The 27,712-nt window shown below is 43.5% G+C and overlaps 1 protein-coding gene across 2 annotated transcripts; it reads right to left on the bottom strand.

The window, feature by feature from the left end:
- Positions 1–6: 6 nt before the first annotated feature.
- On the bottom strand, positions 7–27,655 carry ZNFX1 (zinc finger NFX1-type containing 1). 2 transcript variants are annotated; one of them, XM_057702040.1, is made up of 15 exons: positions 27,408–27,655; positions 26,010–26,128; positions 25,319–25,475; positions 18,547–20,355; positions 14,799–14,930; positions 12,576–12,724; positions 11,850–11,999; positions 10,468–10,582; positions 9,024–9,274; positions 7,463–7,602; positions 6,355–6,509; positions 5,831–5,976; positions 4,552–4,662; positions 4,137–4,232; positions 7–3,524 (listed from the first exon to the last, which is right to left on the bottom strand). In XM_057702040.1, the coding sequence occupies exons 3-15, from the start codon at positions 25,377–25,379 to the stop codon at positions 1,086–1,088; spliced, it is 5,754 nt and encodes a 1,917-aa protein (XP_057558023.1). In that variant the 5' UTR covers positions 25,380–25,475; positions 26,010–26,128; positions 27,408–27,655; the 3' UTR covers positions 7–1,085. The 2 variants fall into 2 exon arrangements, with proteins under 2 accessions (XP_057558023.1, XP_057558022.1); XM_057702039.1 differs by lacking the exon at positions 26,010–26,128.
- Between the last annotated feature and the right edge of the window lie 57 nt (positions 27,656–27,712).

Raw genomic sequence — 27,712 nt, 5'->3', positions numbered from 1 at the left:
AACTGCTTTTCTCAATCACTGTTTTTATTAATTGGTTTTATAGGCTAAAGTGCATAGTAAAGACAAAAAAGGAGATGTATACATAGCAAAGGGATGTTTTCTTGCCAACATTAGAAAGACCTGAGATGCCTAAGTGTCAGTTCTAAGGAACACTGGACTGAGGGAATACATATACAGGCAGCAGGCCTGGGGGCTGGCTTCTGGTATGGACCTGGGACCTGCAGAAGCTGCTGGCATGCTAACCCTGCCCAGGCAAAAGCTGTAATAGTGGGTGTTGGGACAAAGGGTCACATTTTGGATAGGTGTTGCTGGTACCAAATGAGAGTTTAGCTCCATTCAGGGCCCTGGGGAACCAGCACAGCTACTGAACCTCTCCTACTGCAGGGAAGGAAACCTCCACCATCCCAAAGTGCAAGTCACAGGAAAGGTACGGGGATCACTCCTTAGTTAGCCTGGGCCTGTTGCATAAGCCCCCAGCTGTGGCTGCTCACACTTTCCCCCACTCTCAGTGAATATGTAACTGGGTCAGAATTAGTCACTAAAGTCTTTGTCTTATCACGTGCCTCCATCTCCTGGAATGAGGGTGCCCGAGGAGCAGGGTAGGAGGGATTCTTGTGCTCCTTGAAAAGATAAGCAGTTCATAAACAACTCCTCTGGGCCTCTTTATTAGAGTGGAAGTTAGTCTGCAAGTTAGGGCCTGGCAATGTAGAATGAGTCAGCTTCACTGAGCTCATATCTGCCTCCGGAGCACAGCAGAAAAAAACATCTGACTGAGTCAGGACCCAGAGATACTACTAGGTAGCCCTAGGTGGAAGCCCTAAACATGCTCCAGGCAGTCTGTCCACTAACTTGCAGGAGAGAAAAAGAGGAGAAATCTGTTAACTTTGCTCTCAGTTCTGGAGGTAAAGTGCTTACTCTAGCGCAGGGGTAAATCTAGAAACAAATGTGGGCAAGCCCTAAAAGTGGATCCTTAAATAGGTGCTGAGACTAAAGGACAGTAATAAAAAACAAACTTCGGTTCCTTCACGAGGGAGCTGGCTCAGCCATATGGTGGCCGGGGCAAAAGGCAGCGGGATGCCATCTTCCTACATCATCCTCTGGATCTCCTCAAAGTTCATCAGGTTGTTGGCCGTGTCAGACCAGGCAGGGTGCTGGGCTCCATCCATCTCGGAAGCAAGCTGATTGCTTCTTTCCAGAGTATGATTTACACCCCCAATCACCTCCTTACAGTCAGGACATGTGCCCCTCTGCATGGCTCCCCCACAATCACTGATCACATAGATATGGCCATTGGGGCACTTGAACCAGTGCCCACGAGGGAAACCCATGGCTTTGACGATCTGCACTCGTTCTTCCTCTGAGATGCCCAGGCCAGAGCAGGGAAGGGTGGCTTTCAGAGCTTCCATCTTTCTCTGCACAAGCTGTTCATCCTCCTGGGTGAACTTACATGTTCCCTCGAGGATCTTCTGGACTCTGGAGACCTCTTCTGCTACTCTGCCTCTCACCTTCCCCTCTGCTATCTTGCAGCGTGTCAGGAGGTTCACCAGGTATGTGAGCCTCTGGATTTCACTTTGGAGGTCATCCAATTCCTGGCTGGTGAAGCTCAAACGCTCCTTGGCTAGCCACTTATGAACCTGGTCTAATCGAGTCCTCACTTTCTTTTGTTCTAAGACGTGCACTTTTTTCAGGGATTCATACAGGCCAGCCAGGTGGTCATAGAAGCTGATATAATTCTCAACAAGGCCCAGGTCCTTCACTGACAGATTCTTCTGGGCCAGCTTCTCTTTCAACATCAGGAAATCTTCAGGGAGCAGCTGGTAGAGGAGGTTCTTCCTCTCCAGTAGGGCATTAAGTCGTTCCTGGCTGACTGCAATCTCCCCTGCTGAGCCCAAGATCTTTCCCTTGACAACTTCAATCTCTTCCAGCCGCTGTTTGATGCTGGTTCCATACCTCAGATTTTTGCGGATGGGCACCTGGCAGATAGGGCAGACCTTCAACCTGATGGCAACTTCGTCATCCTGCTCATTCATGTAGCGGTCCAGGGCTTGCACCTCGAATATGTGGCTGCAGTCTTCCAGCTGTACAAAGCGGGCATCGGGCTCATCCTCAAAGCCAAAGAAGATTTGGGTGACTTCTTCCTGGTGGCACACACGGCACTTCTTGGGGCATGGTTCCCCACACAAACCAATGCAGGGGTGGCCGCAAGCCAGCAGCTTGGTACAAGGCACGTAGCATGGGGGTCGGTCACAGGGCTCAGAGCAGAGTTTGGTGCACTGGTAGTGCTGGCAGCGCCAGTCACAGGGTTCCACGCAGGGACTGCACAGTTCCCCACACTTCTTCTTGCACTGGCTGTGGACACAGCGGTTCTGACAGGTCCGCTGGCAGGGTGGGCACTCGCCAATGCATGGCTCTTGGCACTTGTGGGAACAGATGAGGAGGCGCTTGCAGGGCTGCTGACAGCGCTCATGGAAGCGCCCTTCGAAGCAGCTGTGGCAGGAGCCGGGACACGGATGCCCGCAGTCCAAGATGGTACCACACCTGGTAGTGCACTTGACTGGCAGGTCATACATGAGGTCTTCCACATTGCCACACTTCACCTTTTGGTTGTGCCCACACTTGAGTTTCACGGTGACCATTTCTGAACACAACCGCACACAGTCTTCACCACACGGGTGACTGCACCTGTGCCCACATTTCAGGACCTTGGGGCAAGGCTTTTGGCAGCAGAAATCTGACTCAGGCATGGAACAAGGGACCATCTGTTCATGGCCACACCGGAGAATAATTTTGGGCACCTTCACCTGACAAGGCTGACACTCCTGGAAGCAAACAAGGGGGCACCGATGCCCATCTTGGCAGATCACCTTCTGGCACGGCTTCATGCACTGGAACTCCTTGTGCGAGGAGTCGTAGGGGTGGCAGGCACGGGTGCAGACGTGTCCACAGCCCAGCCGGAACTCGCAGGGTAGGCTGCAGCCTCCTTCGGGCACTTTCTGGAAGTCGGAAGCTTTGGCTACCAAAGTGTGGGTGTCGGGGTGGTTCTGGCAGCACAGCCGGAGGGCGTGGCCGATCTGATTGCTCTCGCGCAGGGTGTGGATGATCCTGCTCCACAAGGGCACCCTGGCCAGCATCTGCATGTTCCCAATGCAGTACATGCCCTTCTTGGCGCGGGACAAGGCCACGCAGATGCGGTTGGGTATCTGGAGAAAACCCACCTTGCCTTCCTGGTTGCTGCGCACTAGTGAGAGGAGGATGATGTCATTCTCCTCCCCTTGGTATTTGTCCACCACGTGGACTTTGACGCCAGCAAACGTCTTGGCAGGCATGAGTTTGCGCAGGCAGAAGAGCTGCCCGGTGTAGGTGGTGAGGATGGTGATCTGAGAGGGCAGGTACTCCTGGCACAGGAAGTAGTTGCACAGCGCCACCACAAAGCGAGCCTCGTGCTGGTTCTGGTGGCTTTTGCCTTCTTGGATTTCCTGTTCAGGAAAGTTGTGTTCTACAAAAAAAAGGCTGGAAGAGACCCCCTGGAGAGAAAAAGAAGAGATGTGTTAGAAGGTTCACTCATGGTAGTTTTTTCTATCTTCATGTGCGCTGGCCACTGACCCTGTTACAGGGAGGGATCTTAGAAGGCTTCCGTATACTCTGTACCATAATCTAACTTATGAGCATCCCACTGTGCTGACTGCTTTATATACATTATCTCCTTCAATACAATAATGTTACGAGGCAGCAACCATCATTCTCACTGTACAAAAGACACTCATCCTCAGAACTGGTATATAATTTGCTAAAGGTTACACAGCTACTGAATGGCAGAGCTGGGATTCAAAAACCCAGGTCTGTATTCTCAACTTCTACACTATTCCTCTTTTTAATGACTAGCTTTTTACCTTTTCTTTTTTTTTTTGGCCGCACCGTGCAGCTTGTGGGATCTTAGTTCCTGGACCAGGGATCAACCCAGGCCCTGGCAGTGAAAGAGCTGAGTCCTAACCACAGGACTGCCAGGGAATTCCCAATAGCTAGCTTTTTAAAAAAGTTGGCTATACTCCCTTGTGAAACCCCTTTTTCATCCTGAGGAATATATAACATCCTAGGTTGCTGACAGCGTCAGAAAAGATCAGATAGGGCACATTTACCTTAATCTTCTCATATTTGAGAACAGAGGGATGATTTTCTAGATCCTGGTAAATGTGGGGGGTCAAAAGCCGGGCAATTTCAGGGCGCATGCGGTGCTGAAACAAGACATGTATGTCATTAAAAACATGGGCAGAGAATAAATGGACACTTTTCTAATAACTAAGTTGCTAGTGGAAAATGTGGGGAGATAACACTTGAAAAGAATAATAGAGAGAAACAGCTCCTTTATCTGACACGAACTGAACTCAAGCTGATCTTGTGGTATTTTAAAGCAGAAAACAAAATAAATCTGTCAGTCATTTCATTACTAAACTAGCTTTATTTTTATGAAACCTTTCTTGCTGGCAGCTGGCTGGTTCCCAGGAGCCTTCTCCTGGTGGACATTTGGTAAAAACAAAGATCTAAGCTTCTCACCTGGTAATTCAGACGGACAAAGGGAATGTTTACTTTCACCAGCCGTTCAAAGAGGGACACCTCAAGGTTGAAATTCTTGGCCAGGTCATACACGTTGGCACTGGGGCGCAGCTGAGAAGAGAAACACGGCTGAGGATTCTCCATTGAAAATATATTGTAGGGCTTCCCTGGTGGCGCAGTGGTTAAGAATCTGCCTGCTAATGCAGGCGACACAGGTTCGATCCCTGGGCCGGGAAGATTCTACATGCCGCGAAGCAACTAAGCCCATGCGCCACAACTGCTGAGCCTGCACTCTGGAGCCCGTGAGCCGCAACTACTGAAGCCCGGACGCCAAGAGCCCATGCTCCGCAACGAGAAGCCACAGCAATGAGAAGCCTGTGCACAGCAACAAAAAGTAGCCCCCAAGCACCACAACTAGAGAAAGCCCATGCGCAGCAACGAAGACCCAATGCAACCAAAATTAAAATAATAAATCTTTAAAAAAAAAAAAAACAAGGAAAAGAAAATGTATTGCAACCATCCATCCATCAATCCACCTATCACATGTTTTTCAAGTAGCTTCTGTGTTCCAGCCACTGCTCTAAGTATTAACAGGCTAAGGACACCAAAGGCCATGAAGGCGAGAAATAAGGGTGATGTGACAGAATGTCCAGGGGTGGAGGTTCTTTACATAGGCCTCTCTGAACAGTGACATCTGAGTTGACACCAGCATGGAGGAAGTCACCAGTCATTCAAAAAGCAAGCTCTAAGAGGGAGCAGAAAGAACAGAGGGTGGAAACACAGTGAGCAAATGAGATAGATGGTGGTATGAGGTGAGGTCAGAGAAGCAGGCTGAGAATATTGGCCTTTGTAGGCCACTTTAAGAAGCCTGACTTTTATATTAAGTGCAATGGGAAACTACTGGAGGGTTTTAAGCTGGGGAGTAACATGACCTGATTTACTTTTTTAAAAAGATTCACTTTGGCTCCTTTACAAAGAATGGATTAGAGGGTGGCAAAAATGGAAGCAGCGGGATGGGGAGCGTGCTGTTGTAATAGTCCACTTAAATGGCCATGATTAAAAAGTAGCAAAGGGAACAGATGCCATGGATGATGCTACCTCTACAATATGCCCCAAATCTAAGAGCACCTGCTCTTAGTTGAACATGGGAGGTGAAGAAGAGAGGAATCACAGAAAGCCACTAATAAGCTTGAGGACAGGTGAAGCAGAGACCAGGGTCTTCCTGTCTGATTCCACTCCTGCAGAGAGCCAGTCCATCTTGCAGGGGCCCCTGGCCTACCTGCTGGTGGTCCCCAATCAGAATGAGGTGCTGACAAGCTTTGCTCAGTGTGGCAATGGTGTGGGCCTCGAGGACTTCAGCAGCCTCTTCCACGATGACGATCCGAGGCTCCACCTTCTGCAGGATCTGGCGGTATTTGGCAGCACCTCGAGTCAAGAGATCAAAGAGACTCCTCTGAGCAGATGTACTGGACTCACTGTGCCACTGGGCTTCTGGATTGGTGACCCCTGAACCTGCGTCTGTGACAACTGATCCCTCACACTGATCCAGGGCTATGGTGACCACTGGATGAGAATGAGTGCTGCTGGGTGGTCTCCAGAGCATCCTCCCCATGTTGTCACTGTTGAGGTTTCAAATGCAATAGAAGAAAGTAGGTGAATTTCACCAAGAGAACCCTAAACACAGCTTGCTTTCAATAGCTTTTCATGGTATTTTCCTCTAACCTACTAAAGAAGTTTCTCTTTACCTGTCCTAGAAAATCTGATAGGCATTTGGCATCAAGAGTGAACTCCATGCTTTCTTACCTGTTGTGGTCATTCCTACAACCTGGGCATCTTTCAGGATATGCAGGTCTTCCTGGAGTCTCAGCTCAGCCATTCTCTCTGCTGACGTGCGGTACTGGCGTTCATAGTTGAGGATCTTTCTGCGGGTATCGGCCTGGTACATCTGTAGCCACAGCCTGGAGAATGTGAAGAACCAGGGAAAGGAAGCCATGTGCTCTTTGAGTAGGTGGAAGAACCCCCTTCAGTGTGCCCTGTGCGTGAGGCGGACTCTACACGCTAGAGGAGATTACAAGCCACAGAGAAAGGAGAGACCCAGGTGTGCAGGGTCCCGAGAGTCCAAAACACCCAATAAAGAGATGTGCGGAGAGATGCATGTAAGTGGTCAGCAGCTAAGGAAGGAGGAGGATAAAGAACAGAGGTTAATTACTGGACAAGAGTAGGGGACTTTAAAAGCTTCAAGAAGAATTTCTCAAAAATTGTCTCTGTTCAATTTCTATCCACGTCTCCACCCCTCCTCTCCCGTAATTCTCCACAAGTAAAACAGATCATGTCACCACTCTGCTGTAAACTCTTTAGCCCTAACAGGCCCTGTACAGTCTGGCCCCTGCCCACCTCTCTGACCTCACTTTCCATTTGTCTGAGCCACAGCCATGCTGGTTGCCTTCCTTCAATTTCTCAAACATGCTCCCTCCCATCTCGAGGCCTTTACTCACGTGGTCCCTGCACGCTCATCTGCTCCCCCTTCCCAACTGGCCTTATTAATGCCTCATCTTTCAGATCTTGCCTCCGATGTCACTTTCCTGGCTATTTCAGACCAGCTCAGCTCCCCTGTTAGCACTCCTTGCTCTTTTCTTTCTTAGTGTTGATGCCTATTTGTAATTTTTTCTTTGTGGAACTAACTACTTTGTCTCTCTGGATAGACTCTAAACCCCATGAAGGTAGAGCCAAGCGTGTCATTCTGTCCCATGGCTACATCTATCACTGAGCTCAGTGTGGGCGCTCAATCAATCATTAGTTAACACTAATGCTGAAGATCTGAAGGGCTTATATTCTAGGAACAGAAAAGGAACCCCCTGGGGAAATTACATGGGCTGGCTGCGGGGGCAGCCGGGGGGATCGGGCACAGTACCTATAAAGCTGCCAGCGAGAATTCAGGTCCAGCTGCCAAACGTCCTGGATCTCGCTAGCCTCGGCCTCAGTCATGGCGTTCAGCTTGCGAAGCTCCACCTTCACTTTCTTCTTCATTCTTCTCTTCTGGCCGCGCTGCGTCTGCAGGTACCAACACCAGTCAGAGGCGCTGAGTAGGGGTGCGCCTGGTTTCAAGCCCGAGGCAGGGGCCAGAGCACATTTAAAAAAGGAGCTGTCATCTCTGATGAGCTTCTCTAAGTGCCTCACACCTCTCAACAGCTATTTCATTGCTAAATGAGGGCTCTGGAGCCAAAGTCTTATTAGTTGTGGGACCTAGAATAAATTATGGAACCTTTATGTGCCTCAACATCCCCTTCTATAAAATGGGAATAATAATGGTACCTCTTCACAGAGTTGCTGGATTGACTGCAGGAATAAATACATGGAAAGCACTTTAGAAGAGTGCTGGCACTATTTATCATTGAACGTCTTTTCACCACAGTCTGCTTCTCATTCCTAAAACATATGTCATGATAATAGTGGAGGTACGTTTCTCTCGTTAAATGCCATATAGGTCCTGCTAAGATGGTCTTAATGCCATTATATTAAGATAGTACCTTCAACAAGTGGGTGAAAAGCACCATTCTGGAGAAAGTGCTCTCCCCCGCCTGTCACTAGGTCTGAGCATGCCAGATGGATGTCACAATATTATGGACCCCCTTCCACTTTAAAACCAAACAATTCAACTCCTCCTGAGGCCACATGGCAGAGAGATGCCCAATCCATGCTTCCAAGTATTGGGATCATGATTCTGTCTCTCACATACAGTGATGGTGAACTGAACTAGGAGGTCAGATTCAAAGCCAGCAGACTGGAGAAAGTTGCATTCAAAGTTGCCCTTGAAAGCCCCCTAAATCATCAGTGGAGTTCAATGCTCTGCTGTCATAGTAATACATGGTAAATTCTGAGGTCCACTAGGTTCTAACAAAGGAAGGAGTAGACAGAAAGTCTGGGCATTTATACTACTCTGGCTCTAAGAGAAATATCAAATTTCAGAGTGAATGAAGGATGAATATTCCATAGCTTACTTCATTCTGTTTTACTTGAATCCTCTAAAATCTTAATGCACAGATTTGTTTGTAGTTGAGAAGAGAATGTCCTTGAAAGCACCAAGCGCTGAGACCATAAGTGTTTGATCTGACTCATATGCGCTGCATGTCTCTAAAAGCTCAGGAAAAGCACTGGGCTACCTGCTTCCTGTCTTTCTAAGTTAGCACTTCTTGCTAGGGCCCCTCTAAAAGACCATAATTTTTATACTCTTGGAAACTGGACCTATCTTATACTAGGATTAGGCTATAAAAGGGTAAATTAAGCTAATTATGGGGATGAAGTAAATACAGCGCAACAGAAGAGGGTGAAAATCAGGGGCTGCAGTTCTGGTCAGAACAGATGCTCTCAGGCCTGTTTCAGAAAAGTGACCCACACCCACCTGGCAGTAATAACCGAACTCCCATTTCCCACTCTGGTTAGGGCTTTCAGGGGCTACAAGGAAGTGAGTTTACCTCCCACTCTCCTGCAGCTTGCTCCTGCCCGGCTGCTGTCCCGGGGCCATAGTTGTCTAGCCTCATGGCCAGAAGCACTTTAGCCAACTCCTGGACTGCTCCATTCTCTTCCTTCTTTCGTCGCCGGGGCCTCACCACCTCTTCCTCCTCAATCATCCGGTCTGCTTGAATCAGTTCGGCCTCCTCTGCGATCTCAATCAGCGAACCCTCCTCTTCCCCTTCTTCCTCCTCCTCCTCCCCTTCTGCCTGGGCTAAGAGAGGAAAGCAGGCAGGGCAGGGATGGAGACTCTTGAAGCCAAAGGATGAAAAAGACTACCTATAAGAGCTTAGGTGCATGAAGACATTCTTAAGGGGCTTAAGTGGTTACCTCTGGGTAGGGAAATGGGAGGAATGAGAGGGGAGAGAGACTCAGGCCTCCTTACATATATTTTTGTTACATTTAAAAAATCACATGAATGTATGCTTTTTTAAGGAAGGTTTTACTTATGTCAAATACATATACAAAGAAAAGTATACAATGTAAACGTGCAATTTAAAGGATAATAAAAGAAAGCCCACGTGCAGCAACAAAGACCCAACGCAGCCAAAAATAAATAAATAAATAAATAACATATATTATATATATGAGCTGAAAAGCTATTTTTAAAAAAAAGGATAATAAAAATATATAAAATGAACATCCAGGTGCCTTTCACCCAACTTAAGTAGAAAGTCACCAATTTCTTTGAAGACCCTTGCGGGCTCTACTAACCTGAATTTTATATTACTCATTCCTCCCGTTTACCTTTACCACGTACAGAATGTGTATATACCTTCAAATAACACATTACCTAGTTTTGACTTCTCTGAGCTCTATATAAATGAAATCATATTGTACATATCAATTTTTTCCTGTAACTTGCTTTTTTCATTCAGCATGTTTCTAGAGTCATATATATTGCTGTATATGCTGTAATTCATTGCTTTTCACAGTTGCATCCATTATCTGAACAGACTGTAATTGATCAATCTGTTGTACAAATGTGGATGGACATTTCAGTTCCTTCTGTTTTTCTCTTATTATAAAGTGGTTTTGCCAGTTAATGTCTCCACTAGCATCACATCAGAGTTCCTACTGCTCCACAATTCTTATCAATGTGGGATTACAGCAAACATTTTAATTTTTGCCAATCTAGTAGGTGTGTGTAATGGTATATCATTGTAATTTTAATTCCTTTCATTTCTAATGAGCACTTTTCATGCTTATTGGCCATGAGAATTTATTTTGCGATGCACTTTTTAAAAGTCTTTTGTCTGTTTTCCTATTAAGCTATTATTTGTCTTTTTCTGATTGATTATAGCTCTTTATAAATTCTGGGCATTACTTTTAAGTCCTGCTCTTCTAGTCTTCGTCTTCACCATATTCCACCTTAAGATGTGATCTAGGTAGACATGCACTTCTTACCTGCATTTTCAGGTCCTGCTGGAGCAACATTTTGGGTGAAAGAACCAACACCTAGACCCAGCCACTCCAGCATCATGGAATGCTTCCAGCTCCGGGAGCAAACCCATTCACTATCCTGAGGAAAGAAGAATTATTAGTCATGAGACTTCTATGACAACTAGTATGAAGGAAAGGTCTTCTCAAAGGATCAAGAGGTAATTCCCTTAAAATTCTCTTAAAAGTGCAACATTTGGGCAACTGGATCGTTTAATATGACTGCATAGAATTAAAAAAAAAAATTTCCTGCCTCCTCTGGCAAAATCAGGAGCTATAGGAGCCATGAGCCTGCATTCCTGAATGGCAACACATGGCTCAAGTGGGCTGCTGCCACCCCTTTTCCAGTTTGCCTCAGTCCTCGCTACTTCCCAACACCTCACACCGAGCCTACTTCAGTCATTTCTAGGACTCGACTGACCGTCTTAGGCTTTCGGGTTTGTAACCCTGGAAATGACCAACCTATTGATAGTAGATCTAACATTTCACTGGATTCCTGGCCAACCACTTTACAGAGACTGTGTCAGGGACTTCCCTGGCAGTCCAGTGGTTCAGACTCTGGAGCTTCCACTTCAGGGGGCACGGGTTCAATCCCTGGTTGGGGAGCAAAGATTCCTGCATCCCCACAGCACGGCCAAAAAAGAAAAAAAACATACACAGATCATATCAGCTACTTCTTATAATGTCCTTTGAAGGCAGGCATTATTATTATTACTGCTTGACTGCTGAGGGACCTGAGGATCACACTGGCTCAAGTCACACAGTTAGCATGACAGATCCATCAAGTCCCAGGCCTTCTATATGTGCTAGGTTGCCTCATTATGATTCTGTTTCATTTGACAAGCACTTAGAGCACTCTTATGAAATTAAGAGGTTTACAAACATTGACTTGTTTGTCCAATAACAATCCTATAAGAATTAAGTTGATCTGTAAGAAACTGCCATTTTTGCAAGTTAAATTTACAAATATTGGCAATTTCACATGGTTCAATGGGATCTTAGTTCCCCGACCAGAGATCGAACCCGTACCTCCTGCAGTGGAAGCTCTGAGTCTCAACCACTGGACCACCAGGGAAGCCCCTATCCCCACTTTATAAAAGAGGAAACAGGAACAAAAAAATTAAGTAACTTGCCTAGAACAAAGTCAGGATTCATACCCAGCAGACTGGCTCCAGAGTCTTGTTTCTGACAAGTATATTCAGCTGCCTTTTCTAATGAAAAGGAACTTCTCGTATCACAGCAGCACCACAGAAGATTATAGCTAATGCTCTGGACTGCTACTTCTGCTGGATGCTCCCTCCAAATGTGGGGACAAGAGAGATGCTTGTGACCCCCAGGATGACCCCTACCTGTATTGGTCCATTCATCAGGCTTTTCCAGTGCTGGTGGGAGATGTACTTCTCCAGATACTGTTCCCGTAGAACGCCACGCATGGTGCACTCCAGGGTCTGGGCCCCTTCATGCAGCTCTTGCTCTGACTCCTTCATCTGTGTCACAATCTATCAAGAACAGAGGGAAAGAAATGATGAGGCTGTATCATCTTGCCCTAAACTCAGTCTCTGCCTTGAGGGAAAACAAAACTAACAAAGGAACAGCCAGTATTAAAACCAAAGGATTAGTATCTAAAATGTCTAAAAGCCTCCTACCAACTAGTAAGAAAAGGAAACCAATAATACAACAGGAAAGCAGGGCAAGTAAACTATGGTGGAGACTTCTCTCTTGTCCCCTTAGTAGTAAGAACTCGGAGCTTTGATTGGGCACAATGCTGCCCAGCTAGATGACACTTACGTGGTCAACAGACTCTAAGTAGAAGTGCTACGGGTGGTTTGCAGGAAGTACTTTTAAGGTCCTGGCAGGGGCTGGGAGGGGTGGTGTGCCCTTTTCTGTCCCTTTTCCATCTTGGATTATGACAGCAAAGATCACACCACAGGATTAGCAGAATGCTGGAAGGAACCTGGGTCCTTCACAGCTCTGTGGAGCCTCCCTATCTCCCCTGGACTGCCTACCCAGAGAGCCACTGCTCTCTTAGTGAGTTCTCCCTTGAGCTACCTCAGATCTCCAAAGCTGGGACTTACACTCATGTAGGCCCTTCGGAGGTGCATGGGGAGGTTGCGGCGGAATTCCCGCTTGTTCCTCAGCTCCCTCAGAGTGAACTGCTTCAGGATTTCACTGTTGCTCCTTCCACCTACCCGCACAATGCTAGTCTTTTGACACTTGTAGATGCCTATGGAGCAAGGCAGAGCATGGCAGAGTTAAGAGGGGCTATGCTGGATTCTCTCAGGTGAGAGCTGTATGTGTTTGGGATGTTGTTGCAGCTGGTCCGTTAGGGTACAAAATGGTACTTACAGGGAACCTACCCCAAAAGTGAACCAGAAGGCCCCTGAGATGTGACGCGCAGAGCAGTGAAGTGTGGTGCTTAAGAGCACAGGCTTTCAAATCAGACACTCAGGGACCCAAGTCTTGTCCACCACTTACTGCTATGTAACCTGGGGCAGGTTACTTAACTTGAGCCTCAGTTTCTTTGTCTGTGATTTGAAGACAGTGATACTTCCCTTAGGGACTGTGCTGGTGGCACAGTGGTTAAGACTCTGTACTCCCAATGCAGGGGGCCTGGGTTCAATCCCTAGTCAGGGAACTAGATCCCACATGCATGCCACAACTAAGAGTTCACATGCCATAACTAAAAAGCCTGAGAGCCGAAACTAAGGAGCCCGCCTGCCGCAACAAAGACCCAGAGCAACCAAATAAATAAATAAATAAATAAAACATTAAAATAAAAACCCAAAAAAACTTTCCTTATAGGGCATAGTCTGGATAAACGAGAGAGTATCTTTACAGCTCCTAGGGAGGGCCTGGCACAAAGTAAATGTTCTCTAATAGTCACTCTACAGATATTTACTGATTGCTTATTACGTGCCAGGCATGTGCTAGGTTCTGAAGATACAGTGGTCAAAACACAGGCTCAGCTCCCCATTTGTTCTCATGTCTACCAGAGAAGATATATATTAAACATTTTATTATAATAAAACTTAATACTGTAAATACATGCTGAAAGTATATAACAGGGGACCTTACCTAGTTTGGGTGGGGTAGGGATCTAATTTTTGAGGATCTAGTTTAAATTGAGACTCTAGGAATAAGGAAGATTTAATCTAGGTAAAAGGAGGATATTAAAGAGTGGGAAATAATAGTCTAAACATTATTTTCCAAAGGAAAAACAAATACTTATTCATTCATTAATGCAATTAGTATTTTTTGAGTGTCTAGTATGTGCCAGGATCTGTGAATACAGCAAGAAACAGGACCAATCCTTTTAGTGTTTACAGTCTAGGGTAGAGACACAGCCAAATACATTGTTACACATGTGCTAATTAAGTCTTAGAAGAAAAAATACAAAAGGAGTCTTCACCTTGTCTTGGTCTATTCTTCTTTCTTTTTAAATTAATTAATTAATTAATTAAGTTATTGGCTGCGTTGGGTCTTTGTCGCTGTGCACAGGCTTTCTCTAGTTGAGGTAAGCAGGGGCTACTCTTTGTTGCGGTGCATGGGCTTCTCACTGCAGTGGCTTCTCTTGTTGCGCAGCACGGGCTCTAGGTGCACGGGCTTCAATAGTTGTGGCATACGGGCTCACTAGTTGTGGCTCGCGGGCTCTAGAGCAGAGGCTCAGTAGTTGTGGCACACGGGCTTAGCTGCTCTGCAGCATGTGGGATCTTCCTGGACGGGATCGAACCCATGTCCCCTGCATTGGCAGGTGGATTCTTAACCACTGCGCCACCAGGGAAGTCCCTGTCTTGGTCTATTCTTAGACTTTCATGAGGGAAAGTCCATATGAAGTGAGACCTGAGGAACGAGCTGGAGCCATCCAGGTTGGATGCAACAAGATGGAAAGAAAGAGAGAAAGAAAAAGTACATGCTAGGCAGAGGGAATAGCATGGGCCAAGGGAGAAGTAGGAGGAAGTCAAGAAATGGCAGACGATCAGTGCTGCTGGAGTTAGAATAAGGGAAGAGGTAGGTGAGGTTCAGAATTAAGCTGGAGCAAACCACACCCAGCCTTTCAAGTCATGGTAAGGACTGTGGACTTTATCCAAAGAGCAACAGAAAGCTACTGAAGTTGCTGATGGTTCAACTATAAATGTCTTAATAGAGAACTTTATTTTTTGGCCACTCCATGCAGCTTGCAGAATCTCAGTTCCCTGACCAGGGACTGAAAGCGGGCCACAGCAGTAAAAGCCCAGAATCCTAATCACCGGGCCACCAGGGAACTCCCAGCAGAGAACAGTTTTGCCTACAGATATTACCTTCCAGAAACTGGTCCAAAGCATGATTAGTATAACACACAACCAAGATGGGGAACTTCTGGAGGCTAATTTGCCAAACAGGCTCGTTGGTTAGAAGGGCTTGAACAATTTTTAGACCCACATAGGTTTTGCCTAAAAAACAAGGAAAAAGGAGAGTTAAAAAGCTTAGAGACTTTCTAAAAGGAGTAATTAATTACTTACAGCAAATTATTATTATTATTTAAAATTTTAAGGTAATATATTGAGACGATTTAAAATCCTAGAAGCACAAATGGGTGTACCATGTCCTCCTCACTCTTCTGTCCCCAGCCATCTAGTTCCTCTTTTGCAAGCAACCAGTGTTTCTACTTTCTTATGTAACTTTCCAGAGGTAGTCATTCTAAGCACATACAAACAAAAACAAATATACAGTCTTTTTCTAGCCTTCCACCTTCCTTTTCAAAATACAACTAGTACCAGACTATCTTCACTATTTCACTGTTTTGCATCTTGCTCCTTTCACTTAATATATCTTGGAGGTAGTTCTCTATCAGTACATAAAAAGAATCCTCTTTTTGTTTTTCACTGCTGTAAGGCATTTTTTAAGCCAGTTTTCTATTGATGGACACATACACTGTTCCTAATCTCATATGGCAAACTACTTAGAAATGCTTTTAATATACCATAGTAGACTTGCCTTTGTGATAGAGGAGGGAAAAACGCACAGAAATCAACACTGAAGTTAGAGTTATGGGCTCATTAGTAAATAGCCAATAATTAGTTGCTTACAAACAGCTAAATTCTTACATTGTGTCAAGCTGGGAAGGTAGCCACTGTCCTCAAAAATACTCAATGTTGAGTGAGTCATACAAAAAAATAAAAAAAATTCAGTATAGCTGAATACTTTTCAGCATAGATAAATAACAATTTCTTGCTCCCTTTTTTTCTTTAAATAATATGTACTGAGTGCCAAACAGGTGTTAGACACTGGGTTAGGCACAAGAAATACAATGGTGAGCAGAACAGCCATGGTTCTTATCTTCCTGGACCTTACAGACTTGCAGAAGAGAAAGATAATTAATCCCACAAACAAATGCAAAAAATCACAGGTGAGAAATATATGGTACCAAGAAAACAAATAATTCTGATTCTGGCCTGCTCAGTGAGATTAGAAGAGGCTTCCCTGGGAAAGTGATAACTGAGTAAGAGTGGACAAGGCAGGGTAGGGATGGACTGGTTGGGAGGTTCCTGACATCTTCCAGTGAATGAGGATAAAACCTGGCTCCAGCAGTTGAGATAACCAGGGAGATGGGGGAGAAGTTTCAGAGGTAAACTTGATTGGAACTTGATAATGGTTTGGCTGGGGTGGGGAACAGAAAAAGATGATTCCTATGTCTCTAATTTGCAGGACTGGATGGATAAGGAGACCTCTGAAGGAAAGAAAATCTTTATAATTCAATATTTACCCCATCCTCTCCCACTGCTTCCTTCCCCTTAAGAATGGACACTTTTTGGGATTTCCATCTTAAAAATGACCCCCTTTGTCATTTTCCCCTCAAACTCACAGGTGGGCTCTTTCTTAGCAGTGTGTGTGTGTTTGTGTGTCTCTCAAGCTAGTGTGGAATGATCAAATTATTACTGTACTTGGAGCTAAAGAGTCCCCATTCAAATGGTAACATTTGGGGAAATTATTTGCAACATGCATATATTGAATATACAAACAGTTCCTACAAATTAATAAGAGAAAGAAACCATTCAACAGAAATATGGCAAATATGAAAAGGCAATCTACAGAAATGGTTATATAAATAGATAATAAGGACAAGAAAGGATATTTAACCTCACTCCTGATTAAAGAAATATAAATTAACCATTGTAATATACATTTCCAGAGGGCAATTTGGCACTATCTATTAAAATTACTAATTCATATCTTCTTTGATTCAGTTAGGGATTTCTCTCCTGGATATAGTCTGCTTCTGTGTGAAATGACTCACAAACAAGGTTATTCACTGACTCATTGTTTGTATTAGTAAATCTTTCCAGGAACTGGTTAAAGAGATGATGAGCTATCTATACAATGGAATATTATGTAGTCACAAACAACAGTGAGATACTACTTATGCACCAATATGAAAGAATCACCAAGATATTTTATAAGTGAACAAAGCAACATGCAAAGTGTTTTCTAGCAGAATGAGTTAAAAAAAAAAGTGGGGGGGAAATAAATATAAGCATGTATTTCCTTGAATATTCATAGAATATCTTGGGAATGATAAACAGGAAGACAATAACATTGTTTGCTTTAGTGGGATGGTGGGAGAAGAGAGACACGGACTTTTTAAAATATCTGAACCTTTTTTTATTAAAACATAAAATTAAAATTAATAATGAGCCAAAAATTCTAACCTCTCAGATGAGCAAAAACTGTTAATGAGCACAGAAGACTGATACCATAAAACACTGCTGGAAAGTATATAAGTAAATGGGAACACTAATTCATTCCTGGTGGCAGTACCAAACTGGCATATCCTTTCTCTTCTCCTAAAGTCCTGAAAGCATCACTTTAATTATGCATATTTTCCCATTATATGGGTGTTTCTTACCAGAAAGAACTTTCCATTTTGTTACATTAATTTTTTATCATGAGTTGCCATTATTTTATCAGTATTTTTAAAGAACCTCTTCCTGGTTTTTTTTGTTGTTGTTTTTAATATTTTTAATATAGCAGTACCTACCCTAACTATTAACGTGAATTCCCACCTTAGGAAAAAAACTACATAAGTAATAAGCAGAGTACTCAAAGATAAACACACACAGATATAGATATATGAATATACTTACTAAGCACTGTCTGTGAAAAAAAAAATCATGGTACATTCATGCCATGAGTGCAGGCATGGTAAAAAAGAGTGAGGTACATTTCTAAACGTGACTGTAGTATAAAGAATGTAAAAATACCCCTAACGTTGTTATATACATATATATAAATTGTAGACCAATACATAGAGCATAATCTTATTTTTGTTATTTAAAAAAGAAGAAAACTGTGCATGTATGTATGTAAACATATAAATACACATAAAGACACAAAGATATATCAGTTTTAACTTTGGAAAACTTTTGGAAAGATACTCGTCAAACTGCAAATAGTAGCTATCATCCCAGAGGAGGATCAGAGAGTGGTACATGGGGAAGAGGATGTAGGGAAGCATATTTCCAAGAGAAGCAAGTACAGTGTGGTAGATAGAGAAGTCAGGAGCTGGCTTCTAGACTTCCTGAGTTCTAGTCTGAGGTCTGTCACTTGCCATCTGTGTGAGCTTCAACATATTATTCAACCTCTCTTTGCCTTAGTTTTTTCATCTGTAAAATGGAATGGTTTCTATCTCACAGAGTTGCAATGAGTTAACATATCAAAGCAAATCATATACAGTAGTATTTGGCACACAGAGCTATTATATACTTGATATTATTTAATTTAAATTTATATAAAATCAAGCAAATTAACACAGCCTTTGATGAAGCAGAGGTAATACATCTCCCCAAGTCTGACCCCTTAGCAGTCTTTTCTAACCTTGTGATTTTGATCTATTACTATGCATACCAATGGGTCCTCACTGGAAAATCACTATGAGCAGCTGATTTTTAAACAAGTTTGGTGCCCATTTCAGAAGAATGTTTTAAACTGAGACATTCTAGAAACCTAGAATCAAGCCTCACTTGCCTATCTCATAAGGCAGATGTCATGTGCTCTAAAAAATTTTCTTACCTGTTCCAGGAGGTCCTTGAATAATAGCCAGTTCTCTTGTGAGAGCAAACTGCAAGGCTTCCATCTGGGAGTCATCCAGCTTCAGGGCTTCTTTTGAGGGCCACTGGCTGGGGTCTAAGACATTAACTCTGGGACGTCTCAGGCCTTCGGCATTTCTCAAAGATTCCCCAGTGGCCGAGGGATTCTTGATCAAGGGAGTGAAATCATATCTGCCCCCCATTAGCAAGTACCTTGGCTCCCTCACATAAGAGTCACACTCCACGATGTTCCTCTGGAAGGGGACGTCTTCCTCTTGGACTTCCTGGAGTCCTTCCAGGACGTGCCTATAGGCCTCAAAGTATGCGGTTGTCTCCACCATGAGGAAAGAGTCAGAGGGCTGCACATCTGCTAGCAGCTGCTGGCTCTGCTCATTGAAACAGAGCTGGACAATTCCTCGGCAGAGATCTTCCTGCTCCCGGTTAGACACGGTGGCAAAGAGAAATGTCTCGAAGTTGTCTTTGGACATGCACACCAAGGACCCATAGAGCAATCGCTTGGAGTTCTGCCAGCGAACAAACTTCAGTGGTTTTGTGTCAAACTGCACCTTGTAGACAATGCCTGTCGATGAACATACGGGGGTGATAATCCTGGTATCAAAGTAGATTCGGATGTCATCAAACTTTCTCTTCCTCAGGCCTTGGTCTTCGAAGCTTTGGAGAAGTTCCAAAATACCCTCTCGTAGGGGTCTGACAAAATCCTCTCGCAGGAGTCGGAAGTGGGTGTCCAGATAGACAGCAGTGCTGTCATACTTTCCAGAAATGATGTTGGGGCGAAGGAACGGCCTCTCATCCAAGTGCACTTCATTGTAAGTGGGATAAATGGGCATGGTCCGGTAGCTCTCAGCATGGTCTTCTGCCTCAGGCTGCACGAGAGTGTAGGTATCCACTCTTAAAGTTCCCTCTCGTCTCTTTTCCTGCAGATGTTCGATGATGGTCTGGACCTTTTCCAGGTTCTTCTCTGTCTCCTCTTCTATGTCAACACCAGAGGCTCTCAAAGCATTAAGAGAAGCGGGCAGGAGAGAAATGAGCATGGAGGTTTCCTGCACAGAGCTGGCAGGAAAGACACTTACAAGGTCCTGGAGGAGGGAGATGATGTTGCTAATGTGTTCTGGATACTGGTTTCGAACATCTGGGATGGGTTCAGTGATCATCCCTACCACGTAAGTCGGCAAGCAGACTTTGAGGAATCTGGAATTCTTCACTATGCCCAGAACATGGAGAACGCTGTGGCGGTCCATTTTGGAACTGCAAGCCTTCCGAAGAACCTGACAGATAAGCTCAAGGAAGTTGGACTTCATAGAAGAATGAGACAAGAGCTCCTTCAGTCCTAAACTTGTGGCAAGTGTGATGACCACCTCAGAGGGGTCTTTCTGCAGGAGACCTTCTAGGAACCTGTAGCCCAGTTTCTTCACCTGCTGTGGCTGTTCTGCAGGTTTTTGGTGGGGGGTCCGCCACTGCTGAAAGTTTTCATCAGATCGTGGTGGCCTGCGGTTCCTTCCCTCCTGGTTGCCATTTCTCCGCCTGGTATCATTTTCCTGACCGTGTCTTTGGCCTCTAGGTTCATCATTGGCATGCCCCTCCTGGTTCCTCCTTCCCTGATGTGGGTTCCTGCCCATGGCCCCTAACCTCTCTTCTCTTTGCCGATGAGGAACAGGATGGTTGTTGGCCCTAGGATGCCTTCCGGGCTGGTTGGCTCCTCCTCTGAGAGCACTGGCTAGTGGATTATTGGCTTGATTTCTAGCTCTTGGTGGTAATTCTCCATCCATAGGCCCTAAACACAATGGGAATTTGGGGTAAGCACAAAAATCAAGATGCGAGAAAATCCAGTAGTACAACAATATGAACATACTCATATTCCAAAACTACTAAGGAGCTTAGATTTTATTTAGAGAGAAAAAAGGTTTCCTACCAAGTCATGTAATAAATATAAAATAGATTACTATGGTTGCTGTATATATTACAAAAGTATTGATTTTTCAAAGGTTGAAAAGGAAAAAAGGAATAAACATTTGTTGAGTGCCTACTACATGATAGAGAATAACTACTCATTTAATCCTCACGAGCTGGGATTATTTCAGGGGCTCAAAAAGATCATCTCATTGCTTTCAGTCTCTTGCCAGTACCAACAATAGTAAGAGCAAGTTTCACAGCCAAGCAGACCTGGTTCAATTCTTGGTCTAGGTTCTTCCTTACCGTATAACCTTGGCTAGGTTGTATAATTTCTCTAAGCCTCACTATCTGGGTTGCTGCAAAGATTAAATGTTTATAAGATGCTTAGTACACTACCTGACACATAAAAAGCTCTCATTAATGTTAGTTATTACTAGCAGAAATACTAATAATTTTTTTATTGGGAATATCCTATTGATTTCTAGGGCCATTGCTTCTGCCTCTAAACAATTAGGTCAAAGGCGACAGAGGCATCGAGTGGGATAAAAGTAAGGGAAATGCTTTTCGAACTTTGCTCAGCATCAGATGGCAAAGGGGAAGGTAGGGCTTCCTTTGCCGAGATGTTTCTGAGCCAAGTAATAGATTGTGAAGGAAACTGAAAAACAAAACTCAAGTTTTATTTCAGGAAACTGGAAATTGAAACTCAAACTTTGATTCAGGAAACTGAAAAGTGAAACTCAAACTTTGATGCAGAAACCTGGAAAACAAAACTTAATTTTTTCTCCTTGCTGCAGCACAAGTTCATCTCCATAGCACTTATCTATCGCCAACCCTCACACAAGGAGCTATGGGGAAAGGGAGGAGACATACCCAGGACACAAAAGAAAGCTAACACCATCCTGTGGATGAAGCTGAACTTCTCTTTCTTGATCCTCCACACACTTCATAAGTGACCTTGGCCAACATACCCAAGCCCGTTTTATTTCACTTTCCTTTCCTCTAAAACTGACTCTGGAGCTGACCCAACTTAGCAGAATGACTTGGAGATTTTAAAAACAAACAAAATAAGACTGTACTCAATGATTTGATGATAACAAATGTTAAGAAAGTTTCAAATGCACATCATATTCAAGATGATTACACCATTTCATGCCATCACATTCTAAATCCACTAATGTACATATTTCCTTGTTTTGTACATTGTAGAGAAAACATTTTTTTAAATATAAAGTTTTATTTTTAGAAGTTACACATATTTCAAAAAAGCAATTTCTTTTTATTCTAATTAATATTACCATTAGTTAGAATATTAATTGAAAATATTTTCACTTAATGATAGTTGAAATCAAAACAGTGAGGCCAAAGCAATGAATACTCTTCAGCTCAACAAGAGATGCCTGGATACCTGAGGATTCTACTTCCCATTCTGCATTAAGAACCATAACATTAAAAAACTGCCACAAAAATTCAGACACTGAAACTGTTTAGCTAATAAAAGTTTATGCATTTGGTATATTCTACTTCATTTTTTTAATTTGAAAAAGCACATGTATGTTAAAATAGTTTTGATACAAATGAATTATAAACGTAACTTTAAAAATATCAGACTTTGTATTGTCAGTGGGGAATGTTTAAAACATTCAGCACACATTTCCTCTTTCTGTAAATTCTTAGATTAGAAAAGCACAGTTTTTGGACTTTACCAATTGATCTCAACTTAGGACTAAATTAGACTCCTTCCCCCCCGCCAAAAACAAAATCCAGTTTTTCTCACTAACTACAGAAGCGCTGCTTTTAAAATACTGCCTTTTTTCTTAAAGTACTTCCTTTTCAATTTCATAAATATTTATTGCTAGCAATATAGGGAATTCTTCTTATTGGATATCCACACCTTTTTATAAAGGTTAACACTAATCATAGTATCAAACAGAGAGAATACAAGCAGGAGTTCAACTCATGTTTTCTTTAAAAAAAAGTTCATAAATACCATTGCTCTCAATAGGCTGTATTTTATCATTCTAAGAAGCACACTTTTTAACAACTGTAAATCAAGATGTCTTACAATTGACACCAACTGCCCATCAGCAGAGAAAACTTTAATGTGACAAGATAAAGGAAAACTTGGTAAGATATAAATGCTGTAATACTGAACTTGGAATTTTTATAACTGTTTCCTTTGTATTTATTTTTCAAACTCTCTAGATATCACAAGAAAGTCCTATTTTAATACTCTGATCTGATTAGAAGACTCAGTGTTCTGGAAGAATGGAAAGAATTGTATCATTTCTCATCCTTTCAACATTCACAAAGCTCATAAAATAAAATTCAACAGTTCTTCCTCATTTGTTCCACAACTGAAACTCAGAGGACATGTTGCAAACTTACAAAAAGGCAAGAATCCATTCAGTTTACTTTCGTCTGAGAAAGTTCTGAGCAAACAGAATAATGACTACAGTAGAGTGATGCTTTCAGAACTAAATTTGCTTTGGTGACTAGGACTCTAGACACGTACTATCAAATACACAGCTACTAGCTATGTGTAGCTATTGAGCATCTTAAATGTGACTAGTCTGAATTAAGATGTGTAAAATGACACCTGGAATTTTAAAGACAATAGCAAAAAAGTTAAATATCTCACTAAAATTTTTTATATTTATAACATCTTAAAATGATAATATTTGAATATTGGGGGGTGTAAATACAAATACAGTATTAAAATTATTAGAGTACTATGAACACTAATTAGAAAAGGTACATGCACCCCTATTTTCACTGCAGCATTATTTACAATAGCAAAGATATGGAAGCAGTCTAAGTCCCTGTCAACAGATGAATGAATAAAGAAGATGTGGGGTACACACACACACACACACACACGCATATATACACATGTATGTATGTATATATGTGTGTGTGTATATATATGCATGTGTGTGTGTGTATAATGGAATATTACTCAGCCATAAAAAAGAATGAAATCTTACCATTTGCAACATGGATGGACCTAGAGGGTATTATGCTAAATGAAATAAGACAGAGAAAGACAAATACTATATGATTTTACCTATATGTGGAATCTAAAAAACAAAAGAAATGAACACACAAAAAAACAGAAACAGAGTTATACAGAGAATAAATAGGTGGTTATCAGAAGGGAGGGAGGCAGGAGGAGAAGGGAAATAGGTGAGGCAGATTGAAGAGGTACAAACCTCCAGTTGCAGAAAATGAGTCATGAAATATAGTCAATAATTATATCTTTGTATGGTAACATCATAACTAGACACTGTGATTATTTTGAAATATATAGAAGTACTGCATCATTATGTTGTGTAACAGAAACTAACATAATGTTGTAGGTCAATTATACTTCAAAAACAAAGTGACAGAAAAAGAAATCAGATTTGTGGTTTCCCAAGGTGAGGGGTTTGGGGAAGAGGAATTGGATGAAGGCAGTCAAAAGGTACAAACTTCCAGTTATAAGATAAATAAGTACTAGGCATATAATGTACAACATGATAAATGTAATTGACACTGCTATATATTATATATGAAAGTTATTAAGAGACTAAGAATTCTCATCACAAGGAAAAAAATTTTTTTCATTTCTTTAATTTTGTATCTATATGAGATGATAGGCTGTTCACTACACTTATTTTGGTCATCATTTCATGAGATATGTAAATCAAATCATTATGCTGTACACCTTACACTTATACAGTGCTGGTATGTCAACAATATTTCAATAAAACTGGAAGGAAAAAAACTCCAAGAAAAGTACTATAATAATAAAATATATTCAATTATAATAAAATGACATTCTTTGGACATATTGGCTTAAATAGGACAAGTACCAAATTTTATCAAATTAGTATTAAATTTTTAAAATTCATGTCACCTGTTTCTTTTTGTTTTTAATGATGCTACTAGAAAATCAAAAATTAAGTTTTCGGCTTGCATTCTGTTTCTACTGGATAATGCTACTCTAAACCAGCTACTTCCATTTCTGACACCTCATCACTACCTTTGCTGAAGTGAACTGCACCCATTTGAAGCTCTCTTAAGGAAAGGAGAGGGCCATCTAGTCTGAGAGTCATTCATGTTGCAGCTAAGGAATAAACCATTCTTTTCTTCTTTTAGCCGTGCTGCACGGCTTCCAGGATCTTAGTTCCCCAACCAGGCACTGAACCTGGGCCCTGGCAGTGAAAGCACCGAGTCCTAACCACTGGACGACCTGGGAATTCCCAGGAATAAACCACTCTTGAGAGATGCAGTCAATTTTGGTGGGTCTGCTCATTCATACAGAACTCAATTTCCTTCCCATTACAGATTTTCTCCGACTTACAACTGGGTTACTTCTCAATAAACCCACTGTAAGTTGAAAACATTGAGTCAAAAAAGCATTTAATATACCTAATCTATCAAACATCATACTTTGGCCTAGCCTACCTTAAATGTGCTCAGAACACTTACATTAGCCTACAGCTGGGCAAAATCATCTAACACAAAGCCTATTTTATAACAAAGTGTTGAATATCTCATGTAATTTATTGAATAACGTACTGAAAAAACTGGATGGTTGTCTGGGTGCAGAATGGTTGCATCAGTTCTTTACTCTTGGGACTGCGTGGCTGACCCGGAGCTGTGGCTCACTGCCGCTGCCCAGCATCACAAGAGAGTATCTCACCACACACATATCGCCAGCCCAGGAAAAGTTCAAAATTCAAAATATGAAGTATGGTTTCTACTGAATGCATATTGCCTTTGGACCATCTTGTAAAGTCAAAAATTCGTAAGTGGAACCACCATCAGTCTGGGACTATCTGAAGGTAGAATACTTTGCTCACCTCTGTGGTTAATATGAGGATTCCTGGGCCTGGCCTCTGGACAAGGTCTTCGGTCCTCCATCTCCGAGTCACCTGATTTCCTCCACGTTCACGTTACTTTCAGTTGTCCGGAAGTCCCCACAGGTTGAGAGTTATCAGTGCCTTTGAAACACAGCATCTAGCAGGAAAAAAACCCCAAATAGTATTAAGCTAATCTTTCTGCCTCTACATGTCAATGATTTGTTAACTAAGAGTCAAACACAGATTTTAATCATGTGCACAAGTGTTAAACTCTGTGAATACTCAATTATGACACAAAACACTAAATTCACAATTTAGGATCAAATTTCAAAGGATCAAATTCCCCCTTCCCTTTATCCTTGTATTTTCTTGGGGTTAAGGTAGTGTCATCAATTTCCATTCAAAACTCCTGTCTGGTTTATGCCTTTAGCCAAGTTACTTAATCAGTTGCTAGGTTTCATTTTGCTCTCCTATAAAGCAAACAAACAGTGTTGCCAGGACAGAAAGAAGTATGTTTGTATTAACCCCCAAATCATGTATTCGCCATTCCATCCAGCATTTATATTATATAATGCCCTATAGCTTACTGTATAGTTTGTAAATTAGTGAGCAGTTATCCCTAGCCTACTCTTTGGAACACAGCCAAACTGATTAAGCCCTCTGCTCTACTAAATCAAGAGAAAGAAATTACATGTTTCAATAACCAGGAGGCTAAGCATCTACAGGATGCTGCTTCCCCAGGACCAGTTAGAAATCTGCAATTCTTTCCTTCTCCTCTTTCTTCTATCTTGATGGTTTTCGACAGTAATCCTGTAAGAGAAAGAGGAAGTCCCTTTTAAGGAACTTCTCCATCCTACTCATACACATCATGTGGGCTGGGGCTAGGGAAAGAGTGGGTAACTCAGAGTCCTCAGCAAAGGGACTTTTCCAACTATGCCTCTCACTAAGTTTTAAAGCATTCATAGTTGGAAACTGTGAATAGATCTGGCATTATATGAGGAGTAGCTTTTATCCTCATCAGAAAAAGGAGCCCCTTTCCTTCCTGCTGGGAATGTTTTTGGTGAATTTCATCCATCATCTTATCAAACCCAGCTCTCGTGGCAGAGACTCAATATTTAGAGTCTTTTTGTTTTTTTGTTTAATTAAAAAAAATTCCCAGGAGAAAACTCCTTCTTCCTCTTGTTGAAAAATACTAAAATAGAAACAAATTTTCTGAGATAAAAGAAACAGAAAAAAGAAAGGCAAGGAGTAGAGAGGAACAGGAAATGCTACAATAAAAAAGCAGACTAGAGTGGGTTTCTTTGGGAACCAAGGCCTTTCAAAAGGGCAGGATAAAGAAAACCAGTGATGGTCAAGCTGGTGTAGCAGTTAAATTAGAGAAGAATGTTAGTGACCAGGATGGGATGAAAGAGGTTAGCGTTGGGTTTCAGGGGGAAGTCTCCAGGGTCCTGAGAGAGTATAAGAAAGGATGGAGGAGTCCCTGGCACCCAGGAGCCCAGTAGATCCTGATGGAGATGTTACAGGGTCAAGGGAGAGCCAGGGTTGTGTGGGGCCATGAAGAAGGTGCCATGGCAAGGCTGAAGCGGGGAGCGGCTGGGGAGGTGGGGGAGAGTGTAAGAGGTTTGGGGGCCTCGAGAAGAGGGTGGGGCTGAGCTCAGCTGGGGGCTGTTTGTTAAAGTAGTGAGGGCCTGGAAATAGGGATGGGGAGTCTAGGTGAGGAGGGTGCTTCTAGAAGATGGTGATGAATGAGGTGATGGGAGGTGAGGACGGAGGAAGATGAGGGGGGCTGTGGCAGAAAGTGCAGGTGGAGATGGGGTGGGGGGCAGAGGAGAACTAGATAATGAGGCTGGAGGCGGGGGTGGTGATGAAGGCGCTGAGAGGAGTAAGAGAGGCGCTGAGAAGAGGGGACAGGGATTCAGGGTGATGATGGGGGCGCTGAAAAGGTGTCGGGGGCTGTGGGGGTGATGGGGGCGCGGGGACGCTGAGGCGGGCGTCGAGGCAGAAGTGGCGGCAGAAGCTCTGGAGAGGGTGGCGCAGGCACCGGGGGTCGCGGCGGGGCGGGAGCAGGTGCGGGACGGGGGTCGCTCACCGGGCTCCGGTGCGTCCTTTCTCGGCCACCGCCGCCGCCGACTGGTGCTCGGACTCGGGCCCAGGCAGGTCCGCGGCCCCGCCCGGCGCCGCGCACTTTCGGTTTCCTTTCCCCGCAGACACTGGGCGGGGCGAGAGGCCGGCCGGGAGGAGAAGGGCGGGGAGGAGGAAGGGGCCTGGGCGGCGAGCGAGGGGGCCGCGCCCAGACACAGCCGGCACCCCCGCCCTCAGGCCCGGCAGGGGCGGGCGGACGCGCGGACGTCGCCTCAACTCCCCCCGGCGGCAGGGCAGGCGGGCTCAGGCGGG

The sequence above is a fragment of the Hippopotamus amphibius genome, chromosome 12 (genome assembly GCF_030028045.1).
Source record: "Hippopotamus amphibius kiboko isolate mHipAmp2 chromosome 12, mHipAmp2.hap2, whole genome shotgun sequence".
In the NCBI taxonomy this organism is placed as follows: Eukaryota; Metazoa; Chordata; class Mammalia; order Artiodactyla; family Hippopotamidae; genus Hippopotamus; species Hippopotamus amphibius.
The sequence above is the reverse complement of the archived record's forward strand: the minus strand, read 5'-3'. Positions and strand labels throughout refer to the sequence as shown.

Coding starts and splice junctions, on each gene's coding strand:
- ZNFX1 (XM_057702040.1), bottom strand. CDS start 25,379: ATGGAGGACCGAAGACCTTGTCCAGAGGCCAGGCCCAGGAATCCTCAT. Junction 7,603..9,023: donor AAGCTGCAGGAGAGTGGGAG/GTAAACTCACTT, acceptor TGGTACCTGCAG/ACGCAGCGCGGCCAGAAGAG. Junction 4,233..4,551: donor TTGTCCGTCTGAATTACCAG/GTGAGAAGCTTA, acceptor GTCTTGTTTCAG/CACCGCATGCGCCCTGAAAT.